The sequence below is a fragment of the Panthera tigris genome, chromosome C1, assembly GCF_018350195.1.
Source record: "Panthera tigris isolate Pti1 chromosome C1, P.tigris_Pti1_mat1.1, whole genome shotgun sequence".
NCBI classification, from domain to species: domain Eukaryota; kingdom Metazoa; phylum Chordata; class Mammalia; order Carnivora; family Felidae; genus Panthera; species Panthera tigris.
Genome location: NC_056667.1, coordinates 98827739 through 98841662, shown reverse-complemented (window position 1 = coordinate 98841662; position 13924 = coordinate 98827739). Strand labels below are relative to the sequence as shown.

The following is a 13924-nucleotide window of genomic DNA, read 5'->3' as shown; positions in this document are numbered from 1 at the left end:
AAGAGAAGGAAAGGATTTTATGCGGAATGAACAAGCAATTTGAAATCTGGAAAAGCTTCGCATGTCCCAAGAGGCAAATACTTCGAAGGAAATAATTTCTGAATAAGATCCTCTATAGGATGATATGGAATACTTTAATTAAGAGAATTTCCAGCATTTCGCCCTTGCATAGGTTTTCATTTAACCTTTCTCATTAGAATTGAGTGCCCAAATAAGATGCCCTTCCCTGTAGATACCTCCAGGAAAGATTGTCACCAGTTCGTCCCTCTCAGTCCCTCTCATTGATATGGTATAATGTTGTTGATTTGCAAACAAACCCTTTTTGTTATTAGATAATGGTGATTCACTCATCTTTCTTTTACATTTCCTCCCAAACTGATAGTTCACACCGCATTATAGATTTTGAAAGTTTGAGAAACATTGCCAGATAGTTCTTAGGTCTTTAAATCCTGGAGTAGTGCTGACATCGGAGACCTATATCTGGAGTCCCTCAAAGCAAATGTTGAAGAACCCTTTTCTTTCCCCCCCATTTCTAACCTAATGATCTTAATGGTTCTTTTCAACAATAAATGTCTCTCTCTCTCTCTCTCTCTCTCTCTCTCTCTCTCTCTTTTTATACCATGGATGAGTTTTGAATACTTTTCTCTAGAGTTGCATGTATCGTAACAGATAGAAATTCATGTGCGTCTAATGGTTACATAGTCTTTCTTTTTTAAGTGCTGATTTTTTAAATCTAGACTTTTAACACTTGGTGGATGAAACGTAACTCACACTGACCAGCCTGTCACCTTTCGCAGAGCCCCCCCCAGTTGACCGTCTTATTTGTTGCTTACAGCCACTGTTCTAGACTGGCTGGACAGGAGTTGTTGTTTACCTTTTGAGAGTGAGGAGACAGGTTCAACCGGTGGGGTGACTTCCCCAAGTTCACTTATGTAATGGAGATAGAATTAAAATTTAGATCTTTGAATTCTGGAAATTGTTTGTTTCGTTTTCTTCCCATGACATCATCCTGATTCTGTGTCTTAAAATAAGTCAAATTAAGAAAAAATATTTGACTCCCTCACAGGGATTGGCTGGCAAAAACCATACCATGTGGAATGATAGTACAGACTATGGGGGGTCTATAGGACCAGGGATGAGGTTTCTTCAATAAGTAAATTATAGGGGCACCTGGGTGGCTCAGTCATTTAAGTGTCTGACTTCGGCTCAGGCCATGATCTCAAGGTTCGTGGGTTCAAGACCCGCGTCGGGCTGTGTGCTGACAGCTCAGAGCCTAGAGCCTGCTTTGGATTCTGTGTTTCCCTCTCTGTCTCTGCCCCTCCCCTGCTCATGCTCTGTCTCAAAAACAAACATTAAAAAGAATTTTAAAAAAATAAGTAAATTATAAGGGGAAGAAAAACAGGGGTGATGGGGAGCTTAGAGATTAACGACATTTAAAAAGCCTATAATTAATTACAATATATGCACCTTGTTTGATTCTGATTCAAACAGAAGAAAGTGAAAAAAAATGGGAGATTTAAGTGGTGACTGCATATTTGATTATATTAAGTGCTTAATTATTTTTTTAGGTACGATAAAGACATGGTTATGTTTTACAAATAATCCGTATCTTTTGGAAATATATACTAAAATGTTTATGACTTAAAAATTGTGCTCTCTGGAGTCAAACAGGGTCTCTACCTGCGTCGCAGTGAGTGGGAAGGGAGAAGGATAGAGCCCAGTCCTTCCCTTTATTTATTTTTAAAAATACTTATTTGTTTTTGGGAGAGCACACGTGGGGGAGGGGTAGAGAGAGGGGGACAGAGGATCCGAAGTGGGCTCTGTGCTGACAAGCTGACAGCAGCGAGCCCAGTGCAGGGCTTGAACTCAAGAACCTCGAGATCATGACCTGAGCCAAAGTCAGGCGTTCAGCCAACTGAGCCACCCACACGCCCCTCCGTCCTTCCTTCTAAAGACCCACCCAGTGTGGCATGCATCACTTTCAGTGCCACCTGCTTGGCCAGACAGAGTTCACAGCCACAGCTGCTGGGGGAGGCTAGGAAAGGTCCTCCTTAGCTGGTGGCCATGTACCCATTTAAAACACAAGGGCTCTATTACCAAAAGAAAACGGGGAGATTGGGTGTTGGGAACCGATCGATGCTTCTACCACAATGGCTATAACCTATATCATTTTGAAACAGAGACAAAATCAGAAAAATGTAAAGACTGCTATAAGTAGTAAATGTAAGTAGATGTTTTTGCTTTTTTGCACCTCACTGGGCATCTCATGTCCTCCTTGGGGAATATGCAGCTAATTTAGAAATTCTGGGCCTCAGCCAGAGGACACGGTGTCTCAGAAGACCGTGATAGTGGCAGACATTGGGAGAAGTGGTTCAGGGTAGGGTACATTTTGAAAATATAGCCATAAGGAATTCCTAATGGTTTGAGTGGGGGAGAAGGTTCTCTAATAAGAAATGTGCAGATGACTCCTAGCTTTCTAGCTCAAGCCCCTGGAGGAGCAGTGGTGCCATTTACTGAGACTGGAGAGTGGAACAGCAGGTGTAGGGAGGAAATAAGTTTGGTTTGGGACATGTTTCAGGTGCCTGTTAGATTTCAAATGGAGGCGTCAGATAAGGCGCTTCAACTTGTGAGTCTAGGTTTCTGGTGAATAGTTAGCATTGGAGAAATAAGTTTGGGCATAATCAGTGCATAGTTGGCATTTAAAGTCATGGGACCAGATGAGATCACCTACTGAGCAGGTATGACAGAGCACTGGACTAGGACCGAGTCTCGGGGACTCTGGCATTTAGAGGCTGTTGAGAGGAAGAGGGTCCAGCAAAGGAGACTAAAAAGGACTACCAGGGAGCCAGGAATTGTGGCATTCCAGGAGCCAGGTGAAGAGGGCTTTAGCACCTGTCCGTGCAGCGGACAGGTCACGAAGGATGAGCAGAATTAAGAACTTGTATTACTGTCATTGTCGTCTGCCCTGAGTATCTGCTGTCCTGGAGTGGTGGCAGGATCTGGCATCATCCATGGGAGAAAGGTTTTTGGAAGGGACTGGGTCAAGTAGCCTTATATTCAGCTGTTCAAAAAAAATTTTTTTTAAGTATCAAGTGGCTTAAAAATATAGATGACTTCTTTTACATTAAAAAACAAAAATCCAAGATAGGCAGCCCTGGGCATATTGCTGCTTGATGAAGTTGTCAGAGACCCAGGAACAGCCCAGCTCCTTCCGCCTTCCCCGCTATTTCAGGCAGGAAGATCCAGAAAGGAGTCGAGGCTTGGGAAAAATACCACACAGCCCTTCCTATATCTCATTGGCCAACACTTAGTCACGGGGTCAAACCTGGCTGCTTTCTTGCAGCTAGAAATTAATCTTTTAGTTGAGTGATAGTATGGCCAGCTGAAAATCTGAATTCTGTTACTAAAGAGGGGAGAATGAATATGTGGGGTAACTGGGGGGTAACAGCAGTTTCTGGCCGGGGGGCCTCTCAAGTCGAACCAATCAGTGACTTCCTGTTTGTGGTAACCCATCTGTGTTCCTACTACGAGGAAAGGGTGTGGGCTCGCGTTCTCCGTCTCTTTATTCACTCGCTTTCTCCCTCCGCTCCCTGCTCCCTTACCATTTGTGGGTGCTGTCAGCGACCCCAACCTTCCCTTCGCAGTGCTTTGTCATCATTTTGTCATATCCTTAAATACTCTGCCTTTTGATTTTTAGTAGCTGGATAGGGTCCGCCTTGTAAACACCATACTTTTCAGTTGAGGACACTTGGGTTGTTTTCGCTTTTTGATACTATAAGGAAAGCTGCGGTAAATATCTTTGTGCCTTTTTTGGAGGGAGAGGAGGGGCACATCGCTGATGGTTTCTGTAGGTTAGCATCTTAGAAATGGAATGGCGGGGTCAAAGGATGTTAGTAGAGATACCGGTAACATCTACTCAATGGGTTGACGATAATAGCTAATAGCTAATAGTGCTCACAACTGCCCTATGAGATAGGCATACTCCTCAATCCCTTTACCGTCACCCCTCGAGGAAACTGAGGCACCAAAAGGTTAATATTGAGTACTCTCTCAATATTGTAATGGTTCAGGGAGACCGTGGGCGTGTCACTGAGTAAAGTGTCTGGCTGTTTTATGATGAACATTTTTACTTAAGGCCCGTTAGGCACTACAGCCAAATTGCCTTGCCAAACGTATAATGCTGAGTTCAGCTTCCATAGGCAATGTGGGGTGGCCGAAAACACAACTTCTGGTGCATCGTTTGCATCTTTTAATAAATAACACTGGGCCTGCAGTGTGTCAGCTTTGTGCGTATAAGTTTATTTAGAAATGCAGTCGAGTCTCTTTATTTCCGGTAGTTCTGTTTTATAAAGTCACTGTGAATATGGAATTAGTGAATGCTGAATGTTGCTTCTGGGAAATGCAGGGGTAGGTTTCCTGCAAGCTTCTGGTGACACATTTTTGCAAGAAATCAACAAATAGTCTTGTTTTGTGTGTGTTTCTATTTAAAGACCCCTGGTTTAATATATATTGTTGACTCATTAACTTTGGACTCACGGCCAGCAGCACTATGACTTAGGCCTAAATGAAGCTTATCTAACACACACATTTTCTCTGGAAGGCACATCCCAGCCTTCTGATAGCACTTCAGCATTATGTTCAGGGCCATTTTAGACAGTGAGATAGCCCCCCAAAAAAAAAACAAAAAACAAAAAAAACCCCCACAAAAATGTGAAAAGAATGGCACTGAACAGACCAGGAGTAGGACACTTGTTTACAGTAGGAGAGAGGAAACAAGAAGGCAGAGCGCAGCCTTGTTCGGCCTCAGCCGGGGAGGCGCGCTCCTGGAAACCCGATTTTTCACCATTCTGCTGCGCGTGTCCTCCAGGGACCGTGAATGTGCCGTGAGTATTGATTTGGGGACTGCAGATACATTTTAGCAAGTAGGTAGGTTGCTGCTATGGAATCTGCAAATAAGGAGAATCAACTGTATCTCTGTTTTCATCAGTCCAACTAATTATAAGGAGAATCAACTGTATCTCTGTTTTCATCAGTCCAACTAATTATATTTCTTTTTTTACAGATAATTCAAGGCACAGTTTTGTGATTATAGCAGCAGTGTTATTTGTGGTGATACTGGCAATGTTTGTATTGCTGTATAGAAGAGGTATGTATACCTTCTCTTAAAAAAAAAAAAAAAAGTTTTAGGCACCTGGGTGTCTCAGTCGGTTAAACATCTTGATTTTGGCTCAGGTCGTGATCTCCCTGTTTGTGAAATCGAGCCCAAGTCAGGCTTCCTGAGCCTTCCTTAGTCTCCCTAGAGATTGTGGGCCAACCTAGAAGGCAGACTATATGCTCTGGAGAACTGGTGACCTGTTCACATCCTGTTCTTTCCCGGTGACCAGAAACCCTTCCTTCCTCAAGTCCCAGAGGGCACGGACCAGGTTGTAAATGTGAAGAGTAGGTGTTCTTGAAGCCCCGACACCTGCCATATCAGCCTTTGCCAGAAAGGCTATTTGCAAGACTGATTTGCGACTCCCTCGGGGAGTGCTGAGGAGGAAGCTTTCAGCCAGGGGATGGCATGTGGGATCCATGCCATTTCACATTCATGTCACGGACCAGGTTTGTCAGCTTAGGTGTCGGGTTCCCTAGACTTGCACTGTTCAGTGCAGCAGGCGTTAGCCACACGTAGTGGTTTAAATATCAAATTTCATTAATTACATTTAATTTAAATGCCTTTCTTCATTTGCACTATCCACACGTTAAGGGCTCGGTATCTACACAGAGCTAGGGGCTACCGTAATCAGGCCAGGTAGAGAATTCCATCATTACAGTAAGTTCCATCAGTCAGTGCTGACCTATACTATTATTGTGTATTGCCATTAGAATATGATTTCCCAGGAATACTGTTTCCATGTTACAGGCCGCAAATACCACGAAGATCCCTAGGTAACAGATTACTAGTCAGTAGATTCTCCTCTAAATAAGAGATAAAAATCAGCTCAAGAAAGTTTTGAGGCTTTGTCACCAATGAGTAAAATACCTGGGGAGCTCCAGTGTGCTCTTAAGAAGGTTATTTTTAATCCCCAATAGCAGCACTGTTGCTAACGTCCCTTTAACAGATTGGTCCCCCAGAAACTAAAATCAGTTTCCACTGAGAGTTGTGGTGGGTCTGTCCAGAATTCCTGAACCAGCGAAAGATGGTACTAAGTGCCCATATAATCCCAAAGCAGTTGGTTGATTTAACTTAAAAAAAAAAAAAAAAATTCATTCAGTGGAGAGAGAATGACTCCCACGGTCAGTGCCGATAGCACTGAATAACCTGGAAAAAAAAAACTGTCTTGAAAAAATACTTCAGCTGGCTTCACCACCCTGAAGCCATACATTGGAAAGGGTGGGGCATTTGGCGTGGAGCCTTCTCAGGGGGCTGTGTGAACGTAAGCAGCTCCGGGGGTGGGTTGTAGGTGACAAACCCCATGACAAGTTCAGTCAAGCCTGTGAACTCTGCTGCTAGGCCACTGGCATGGCTCCAGATGAGGGCTCATTCCTTTTATGGAAGGAGGATGCCTTTTATGGATATGCACGTGTGTGGAAGCCGTATCTTAATGTCCGAAGCTGTGCTGTCCAAAATGGTAGCCATGAGCCACATGTAGCTGTTGAACCCTTAAAACGTGGCAGTCCAAAGCGAGATGTGCTGTAAATATAAAATACACACTGGATTTACAAGACTTCGTATTGAAAAAGGAATGTAAAACAGCTCATTAGTAATGTTTGTGTTGGTTACACGCGAAAACGATAATATTTTTCATGTGTTGGGCTACTCAGTAAGATACACTTTGAAAACTAATTTTACCCAGTTCTTTTTACTTTGTAATGCGGCTACTGAAGTGTTTAGATGACTTGTGTGGCTCACATATCCCTGGGCGGTGCTGGCCCACACCATTCTGGTCTCCCTTTCCTCTGTAGCCTTGTGCGTGAGCCGCTGTAGAGATACTCATTTTGTTGACAGTTTGGGGGTTTGTTTTTCTATCGTCTGATGACCAATTTCGGAACAACTCTCTGGATGACCTCTGTAGTTAGTTCGAGGTAAGCATTTAGGAGAGCAGCTCGACAGGGCTGTGGTTTAGTTTTCCAGATTCCGGTCGTAACTGCAGATTTCAGCTTGTCTTTTCAGTTCTGTAACTGAGATGGAAATTTCTTCATTTGTAGATTTTCTGAAACGTGGTGGAGAAAGAGACAGAACCGAGTAAGTACCCTGTAGACTGTGCGGGGGCGGGAATTGTGTATTGTGTGCCTGAACTGGAAAAGCCCTGATATAGAGTGCCTTTTGCTTGGGAACCACGTGCTGTGTGCTGTCACTCGTCTTGAACGCTAGCATCAGCAGGGACATTAACCACAGTTCCTTAAGCACCACCGGACTAGGCGCTTTCCACCTGCCTCCCCCTCACGCCCTCTCAGTGGGCCTCGCACGGGGCTATCATTACCACCTGCTTAGAGGCAGTGACGGTGGGAAGGCAGGTCCTATCACCAAGCGGTCGAGCTGGGATCCAAATCTGGGTCTTCAGACTCCAAGGGGTATACTGTTAGCCTCCTCCTCCCATCCCAGGAGACTTAGACTGAGGATGGGGTTCACTTTGGGAGCCAGGGTCAGGGCCGGGCCTGCATCATGAACAAAGGATGGGACCCAGACATAGGTAACGGCAGCAATGTTGCCTGAATCGCCACCAGGAGGCTCCAGAAGGGCCTCTGTCCCCTGCCAGGCCCCTGGCGCTCAGGGAGAGGGGCCCAGGAGCTGGGCTTTAGGGGGCAATGGAAGAGTCAACGCTCAGGGCCATAAAGGGTGGGATAGGGGCAGCACATGTCCATGGATAGAGGAAGATGGGGCTAGACCGGCAGGTGGGGCCAAGCCAAGATACTGAGAGAGAGTGGCCGAGAGTTTGTCACATTTGTTTCCGGGAAACCACTGAGGATTTCTGAGCAGAGCTACGCTTTGGGCACAGCCCTCTGCTGGCACGGCCGAGGGTGCGTTAACAGACATGAGGCTGGAGATGGGGACACTGGTCAGTGGGTAACGAAACAGTCCAGCTGAGCGGAGAGGGCCTGAACCAAGGTGGTCGTGGTGGAGATACGTGTGGAGGGCTGGGTGTGGGAGGAAGTGCGGAGGTCGTATCCATGGACGTTTCCACGGGGAGTGTAGGCCCCCCCGGGGGTTCCCTTCCCTTCCAGCTCACCTGTCATGGGCCTCAGACAGGTCACTTAAACTCTCTGTGCCTCAGTTGTCTCGTGTGGAAAATGGGCATAACAAAGATAGAGAAGTCAGAGTAAGAGTGTAGGTGATAATAGCATAGAAATAACAACATATACACACAAGTCAATACAAATAAAATTCTTAGAACAAGTGACTGGCTCCAAATGGTAGTTAGTAAATGTCACCATGCCATCATGGTTATGAATTTTATTGTCGTTCAGGAAAGAAGCCATAAATGACAGGAATTCTGACCCCAGCAGCCGGTTGCACACCACCCCGTAGCAGAGGAACAAAACAGGGCTCTTGTTTGGGTGAGTCTGCGCTGTGGCTGGCTGAATTTGGGGTGTGGGCACCTTGGGTAGCAAGGCCTGGCACGTAACTGCGGAAGTAGCTGCAGGGGCCAGGGCTGGAGGCACAGATTGGGGCGCGTCTTCATCAGGACGGTGACTGATGCCCTGATGTCTGAGGTCAGCAAGAAAGACAAACTCAAGGCCCATGGGTGGCGGGTAGAGGCAGAGGAGCGGGGGTGGGGGAAACAAGTCAGGGGGGTGGGGAGGGAGAGCCAGGGTGGGCCCTGCCAGAGATCCTCGGGGAGCAGGCTGCATATGAAAGGTGAGGAGAGGCCAAGTGGGAGGACAGGTGGCCGAGACCTTGGGCTTTGTTAAGTGAGTTGATGACTTTGAAGAAAGCCACTGGGTCAGCGGTTGGGGTGGGATTTGGGGGAGGACCACTGTGTGGCTGTGGGCACCTGCGTGCATTAGGGCCCTCGGGCTCTGGAGTTTCCTTCCCTCCCAGCTGTCGGGCGGGGCATGCCCAGCTTACCAGGGAAGCCAGCTGTGGCAGGAGGCCTGGGGCAGCTCTGTAAGCTGTGGGCTCAGGCTGGGCAGGGGCAGTGAGGCTGTGAGGGGTTGATGGGCCAGGAGGCCATGCGGAGAGGCCTGGAGAGGGGTTGAGCAACAATAGATGAGGCGAGGAGCAGGCGTGCCAGCAGGGACACGGGGGTGGGGGAGGAGGGCAAGGGGTTATGGTGCGAGATGGGTATCTCAGATTGGCAGCAGTAAGCAGAAGTGCCAGGGGAGGGCGAGAGTCTGGGTGGGCCTCTGCTGAGACCCAGCTAGTTATGGCGGAGGTGTGGCCACGAGAACAGTGACTGGGAATGTGGTTCAGGGAGGGCTTTTGGCCAGGGCCCCTGGAAGAGGTGATGGAGTGACCCAGAGCTCATGCCTTTACCTGCTCCTTTATTCATTCAGCAAACTTGCACAGAGATCACTCGAGCAAGGTCAGGCTCTGTGTTAGCTGATGGCTGGAGATCATGTATCCAGTGAGGCTAGACCTTGCGTGGGATTCAGAGAAGGTGTATGTTAGGGCTCCCACCTCCGAGAAGCTTGCGGCCACATGGGAGAGCATGAACGAGCATATACGCAGAAGGGCTTGGGCACGGGGTACTGGGCCAGAATGTGTGATGTGGATGGTCAGGGCTGGGCAATCAGCCAAGGGGAGGTGAAGAAGCCAGAATAATCATGAAGACTGAGGGGAGCAGGACGCGAGTTAGATCTTCAAGCCAGAGTGTGGTGGAAAAGGCATTCCAGCCCGGAGAAGCAGCAGAGGCAAAGACATGGAGGGGAGCTCGACCCTCGTGGTTTATTTGATGGAGAGATTGCCCTGCTTAGCATCAAGCTGAAGAAATGCAAAACAGGGAAGTCTGGGGCATTATGATAGAGTGGTATGGGAAGTGGGAGCCATTGTAGGTTCTTGAGCAGGAGAGTTTTGAAAAGCACGAAGAGCCGTGCTTTGGAATAATAAGCCTAGGATGGTAAAACTGGCATCTGCAGAGAAACCCGCAGGTCGCGTAGGGGCTCAGAGTGGGAGCTCAGACTCGTCAGTGTACTTCTGCTTACTATCCAAACTTTGTGTGTTTCCTACCTACTTAATAATAATTTTTAAGTTTAAAGAGCCCACTGTGGCTGCAAGGGGGGGGGGGTCCCTAAACTCACTGAAGAGTTATCTATATGGTGGAGGAGCAGGGATCGGAAGAGGAGTGGGGGAGGGGTCAAGCATAACCAGGCACAAATGCCAAATTCTCACATGTCCATGAGGACAGCATCGGAAAGAGCTAGACCCAATCAGAAAACATCAGCCAGGTAGGTTTCAGATATCTGAGGGGCATAATATGACACTTCTCCCCCAGGCAGTTCGATTTAACAATTTCTGGGAGTGCCGCTAGACTCCATTTTTGGGTAAATGCCTGGAAAACAGATCACAGAGTCAAGCTAGAAAGGGAACAGAGAGTCCCGTTTCTCGGGGAAGAAAGAGTTGCGGGCGATGCCTCGGCCTGAAGGTGAGCTGGAGAGGCAGGCCTGATTGTTCGGCAGTAGATACAACAGGCGTGGGCGCGGGTGAGAAGGGCCCCCGGGGGAGAGGCCAGGGAGCAGCGGGCCCCTGGCCCTGCGTGGTGCTGCCCTAAGGAGCCTGTGCCTGCTGGGACAAGCTTGAGAAGCACCTCACTCTCTGTCCCCCTCAGAAACTCACAACACCTGTATTTCATAGTCTGTTAGATTCTTAGTAAGGAAAACTCGTATTTTGCTCCCCTTTCCCTACTCCCTGTGACCTGATTTTTTTTTTTTTTTTTATGATCTCTTGTTACCAGTGGAGTACAGATATTTGGGGAACTCTGGTCTGGTCTGGGCTGAGCCTGTCGGACCTGGTCTGGCCTAGTGAGGTACGGGCTGAGGCGGGCAAAAGGCAAGAACTGCAATGTCAGTGTGAAGGGGAGTGCCCAAGGGGGGGCCACAGCTCTCCGTTTGGGCTCATTTCCTCTGAGCTAACCCAAGACGGTCTGTCATCACTACGGAGATGACTAAACAGGAAGAGAAGCTGAGGAGGGAAGAAAAACCATCCCCAGCGGACTCATACAAATACCTGCTAGAGGGAGTGACAGTTTAATAAGGGTTCTTCAGTCTCCGCTTTCTTATGGGGAAATTTCAATTCCATTTCAATTCACTTTCACAGGCTGAGTTGGTTTGAGGAGAGGGAACTGGTAAGGAGTGCTTTGCACTGAAGGTAGTACCTCAGGTGGACCTCCGGCTCCCATCCCAGGAGGGTTCGAGACCAGCCTCCCTCCATCTCTGTTCCCTAGAGCCCTTGGTTTTGATGGGCTTATTATAAAAGGGCTACTCACATTGGAACAGGAGGGTAACTAAGACTCCCACTCTGCATTTTACAAGTTACTAACATGAGACCTTTTCTTTTTTTTTATAGCTCCAGCTGACTGGTGCTTCAAGATGGTTAAACCAAGTGTACAGTAACTAAGTTATTTAAGTAACGAAAAGCCATCTGGTTTACCATTGAAGTTTGACATCATTTTCAAGGAAATTGTGGAATCCTAACCTGAAGTGGTCCTTTGGCAGAGGGTTTTTTTGGGAACACTTGGTGGGGTGGGGGCGGGGGAGCTCAGTCAACTGAACTTCTGACTCTTGGTTTCGGCTCAGGCATGATGCCAGGGTCGTGGGATTGAGCCCTGTGTTGGGTCCATCCTGAGTGTGGAACCTGCTTGGGAGTCTTTCTCTCCTTCTGCCCCTTCCCCACTCACGCTCACTCTTTGCCCTCTCTCTCTCTCTCTCTGTCTCTCCAAAATAAAAAAAAGGGTTTTTTGGTTTGTTTTTTTTTTTTGAAGAAACAACAACTAACAACCAGCATCCGTAGCTGTCCTGTCCTTGCTACTGTTTTTGGCTCCACTACTGTGTATGACCACGGTCTCTCAATGTTTTATAAAGTTTATGTCAGGGATGTATATATTGTAAATAAATATGTAAGCGGTCAGTGGTCTGCAGGGACACTTGTCTCCTTAAGATCTCTGACCCACTCAGTACCTGGTGTTGGCTGTCGCTCGGGCAGGGAAACGGCAGAGAACTCCTAGAAACCGCAGTCCTGTGCAAGTACAGGAGAGCAGCCTCTTCTGAATACGGCGGAGGACGGCCCCAGCTGGCTGTGTCACTGTCCTCAGCCCCTAGCTCCGGAGCCCGCACTGCCCCTGGAACCCCGGTCACATGAGAGTCTTCAGCCCGAAAGAGGAAATAACGCTTCTTTACCCCAAGGCAAAGTGTGTGAAAGGCACCCCATGGGACAGCTCTGTCCGGGCCCCCCCACAACTGTCAGCAAGAAGGAGGCACCTCCGAGCGGCAAAGCTTCTTCTCCAGGTGCGTGTCTGGTTAATCTTGTCAAACCCTTTATTCCGGGCCCGGCGGGGAGCCTGGGACTCCCAGAACATTCTTCACCCGGAACCTCCGTCTCTGTGTGTTCTGTTCAGCCCCTTCTGACCCCATCCCATCAGCACAATTCCTAGTGTTCCCTGCTGTGGATGTTCCCTGCACCTTTCTGTTCTCATGGAAACCTGACTCTCCTCGATGCTGCTCCTCTCGAGGCCCCTCAGGGGGCAAGAGTGAGGGGCCGAGTCCTCCTGGCTCCTGTCTGCTTCCAGCCCACGCCTCCTGCCCCAGTTCCGACACACTTTCCGGCACATCCCCACCACCAGACATCCCCTTTTCTAGTTCTCTTTGTTACCCCTCTACCTGTGAAGATTGTAGTGCTGGGTCCGGATCACTCATTCCTAAGGCTCCTCCCTGCAGAATCTGACTGCGTTCAAAACCCCCCAGATCTGCTGCCCTGGCGTGGTCGGCCCCAAGCGCCTTGCCCTCTTCCTTTCCCAGCAGCCCCTGCCCTGGTCCTGCTCCTGACCTTCCTGCACCAACGTCCCCAGCCCCGCGCAGTCCCCGTTATAAGCGCACCTGCTCCGCTCTGTGCCTTGCACGTCTCTCCCTGAGCGCCCCACTCCACGGACCCCACAGCCCCGCAGGTGCTGCAAGCCGGTGACCCCACTGCCTGCCACCAGCACACGGCCGCTGCGGCTTCTCGTTCTCCTCACTGTACTGGGTGTCCATCTCCACTGTTCGTCATGAGAGCGACTCGGCTACCGTCACTCTTTTACCGCCCCCACCCCCCCAACCTGTCCTCCTCTGGCCAGATCCCCAACCGTGCGCAGTCACCTCTGCTGGCTCCCTCCCCGCCCCCACAGCTGCTGAGCGTCCCTGCAGGCAAATACGGCACTGGGCTGAGTAGTCATTGCAGGGACCGCAGACCCCCAGCAGGTCCCCAGTGTCTCTCACATGGCCTCACTGTGTGGCCCTGGTCGGCTCGCTCACAATCTCCTCATCTCTCTTCCTAGACCTGCAGCCCTGTATCCCCACGCTGAGCGGCTCGCTTTGCTTCCTCTGTCACCGAAACAAGAAGTGTCCAGAAGCAGCTCCCACCACGCGTCCACACACCCGGCCGCGCTGGCGGCCATGTGCCCTGCCTCCCCTCCTGGGACTGTGCGTGAACCCCCCTCAGCTCTCCCCCTCGTCTCAGTCTGCCGGGGCTGCCATAACAACCAAATACCCAAGACTGGGTGGCTTCAACAACAGAAATTTATTTTCTCACTGTTCCGGAGGCTGGAAAGTTCAAGATCAAGGTGTGGGCTGATTTGGCGGCTGGTGAGGGCTCTCTTCCTGGCTTGCCAGTGGCTGCCTCCTCGCCGTGTCCTCTCGTGGCTAGGAGAAGAACCCTGGGGTGTCTACTACTCAATCCGAGCAGGAGCTCACCCTCATGACCTCATTTAACTTCTGTCAGCTCCTCGCAGGTCCTGTCTCCAGATAGAGTCAG

The 13924-nt window shown here is 49.1% G+C and overlaps 1 protein-coding gene and 1 long non-coding RNA gene across 3 annotated transcripts in view; one reads left to right on the top strand and one right to left on the bottom strand.

The window, feature by feature from the left end:
- The window catches only part of CD58 (CD58 molecule), a 39384-nt gene extending 27676 nt beyond the window's left edge, over positions 1 to 11708 (top strand). The window contains exons 4-7 of the mRNA XM_042993815.1: positions 5063 to 5146; positions 7189 to 7225; positions 8449 to 8538; positions 11486 to 11708. Of these exons, the coding sequence (XP_042849749.1) occupies positions 5063 to 5146; positions 7189 to 7225; positions 8449 to 8509 (182 nt within the window). The 3' untranslated portion in view covers positions 8510 to 8538; positions 11486 to 11708. The remainder of the gene's footprint in view (positions 1 to 5062; positions 5147 to 7188; positions 7226 to 8448; positions 8539 to 11485) is intronic.
- On the bottom strand, positions 6695 to 12185 carry LOC122240756. 2 transcript variants are annotated; one of them, XR_006220501.1, is made up of 5 exons: positions 12097 to 12183; positions 9458 to 9560; positions 9050 to 9165; positions 8211 to 8259; positions 6695 to 7193 (listed from the first exon to the last, which is right to left on the bottom strand). It is a non-coding gene; the product is annotated as an uncharacterized LOC122240756 (long non-coding RNA). The 2 variants fall into 2 exon arrangements; XR_006220502.1 differs by lacking the exons at positions 8211 to 8259; positions 9050 to 9165; positions 9458 to 9560 and having other exon boundaries at positions 12097 to 12185.
- Positions 12186 to 13924: the final 1739 nt, after the last annotated feature.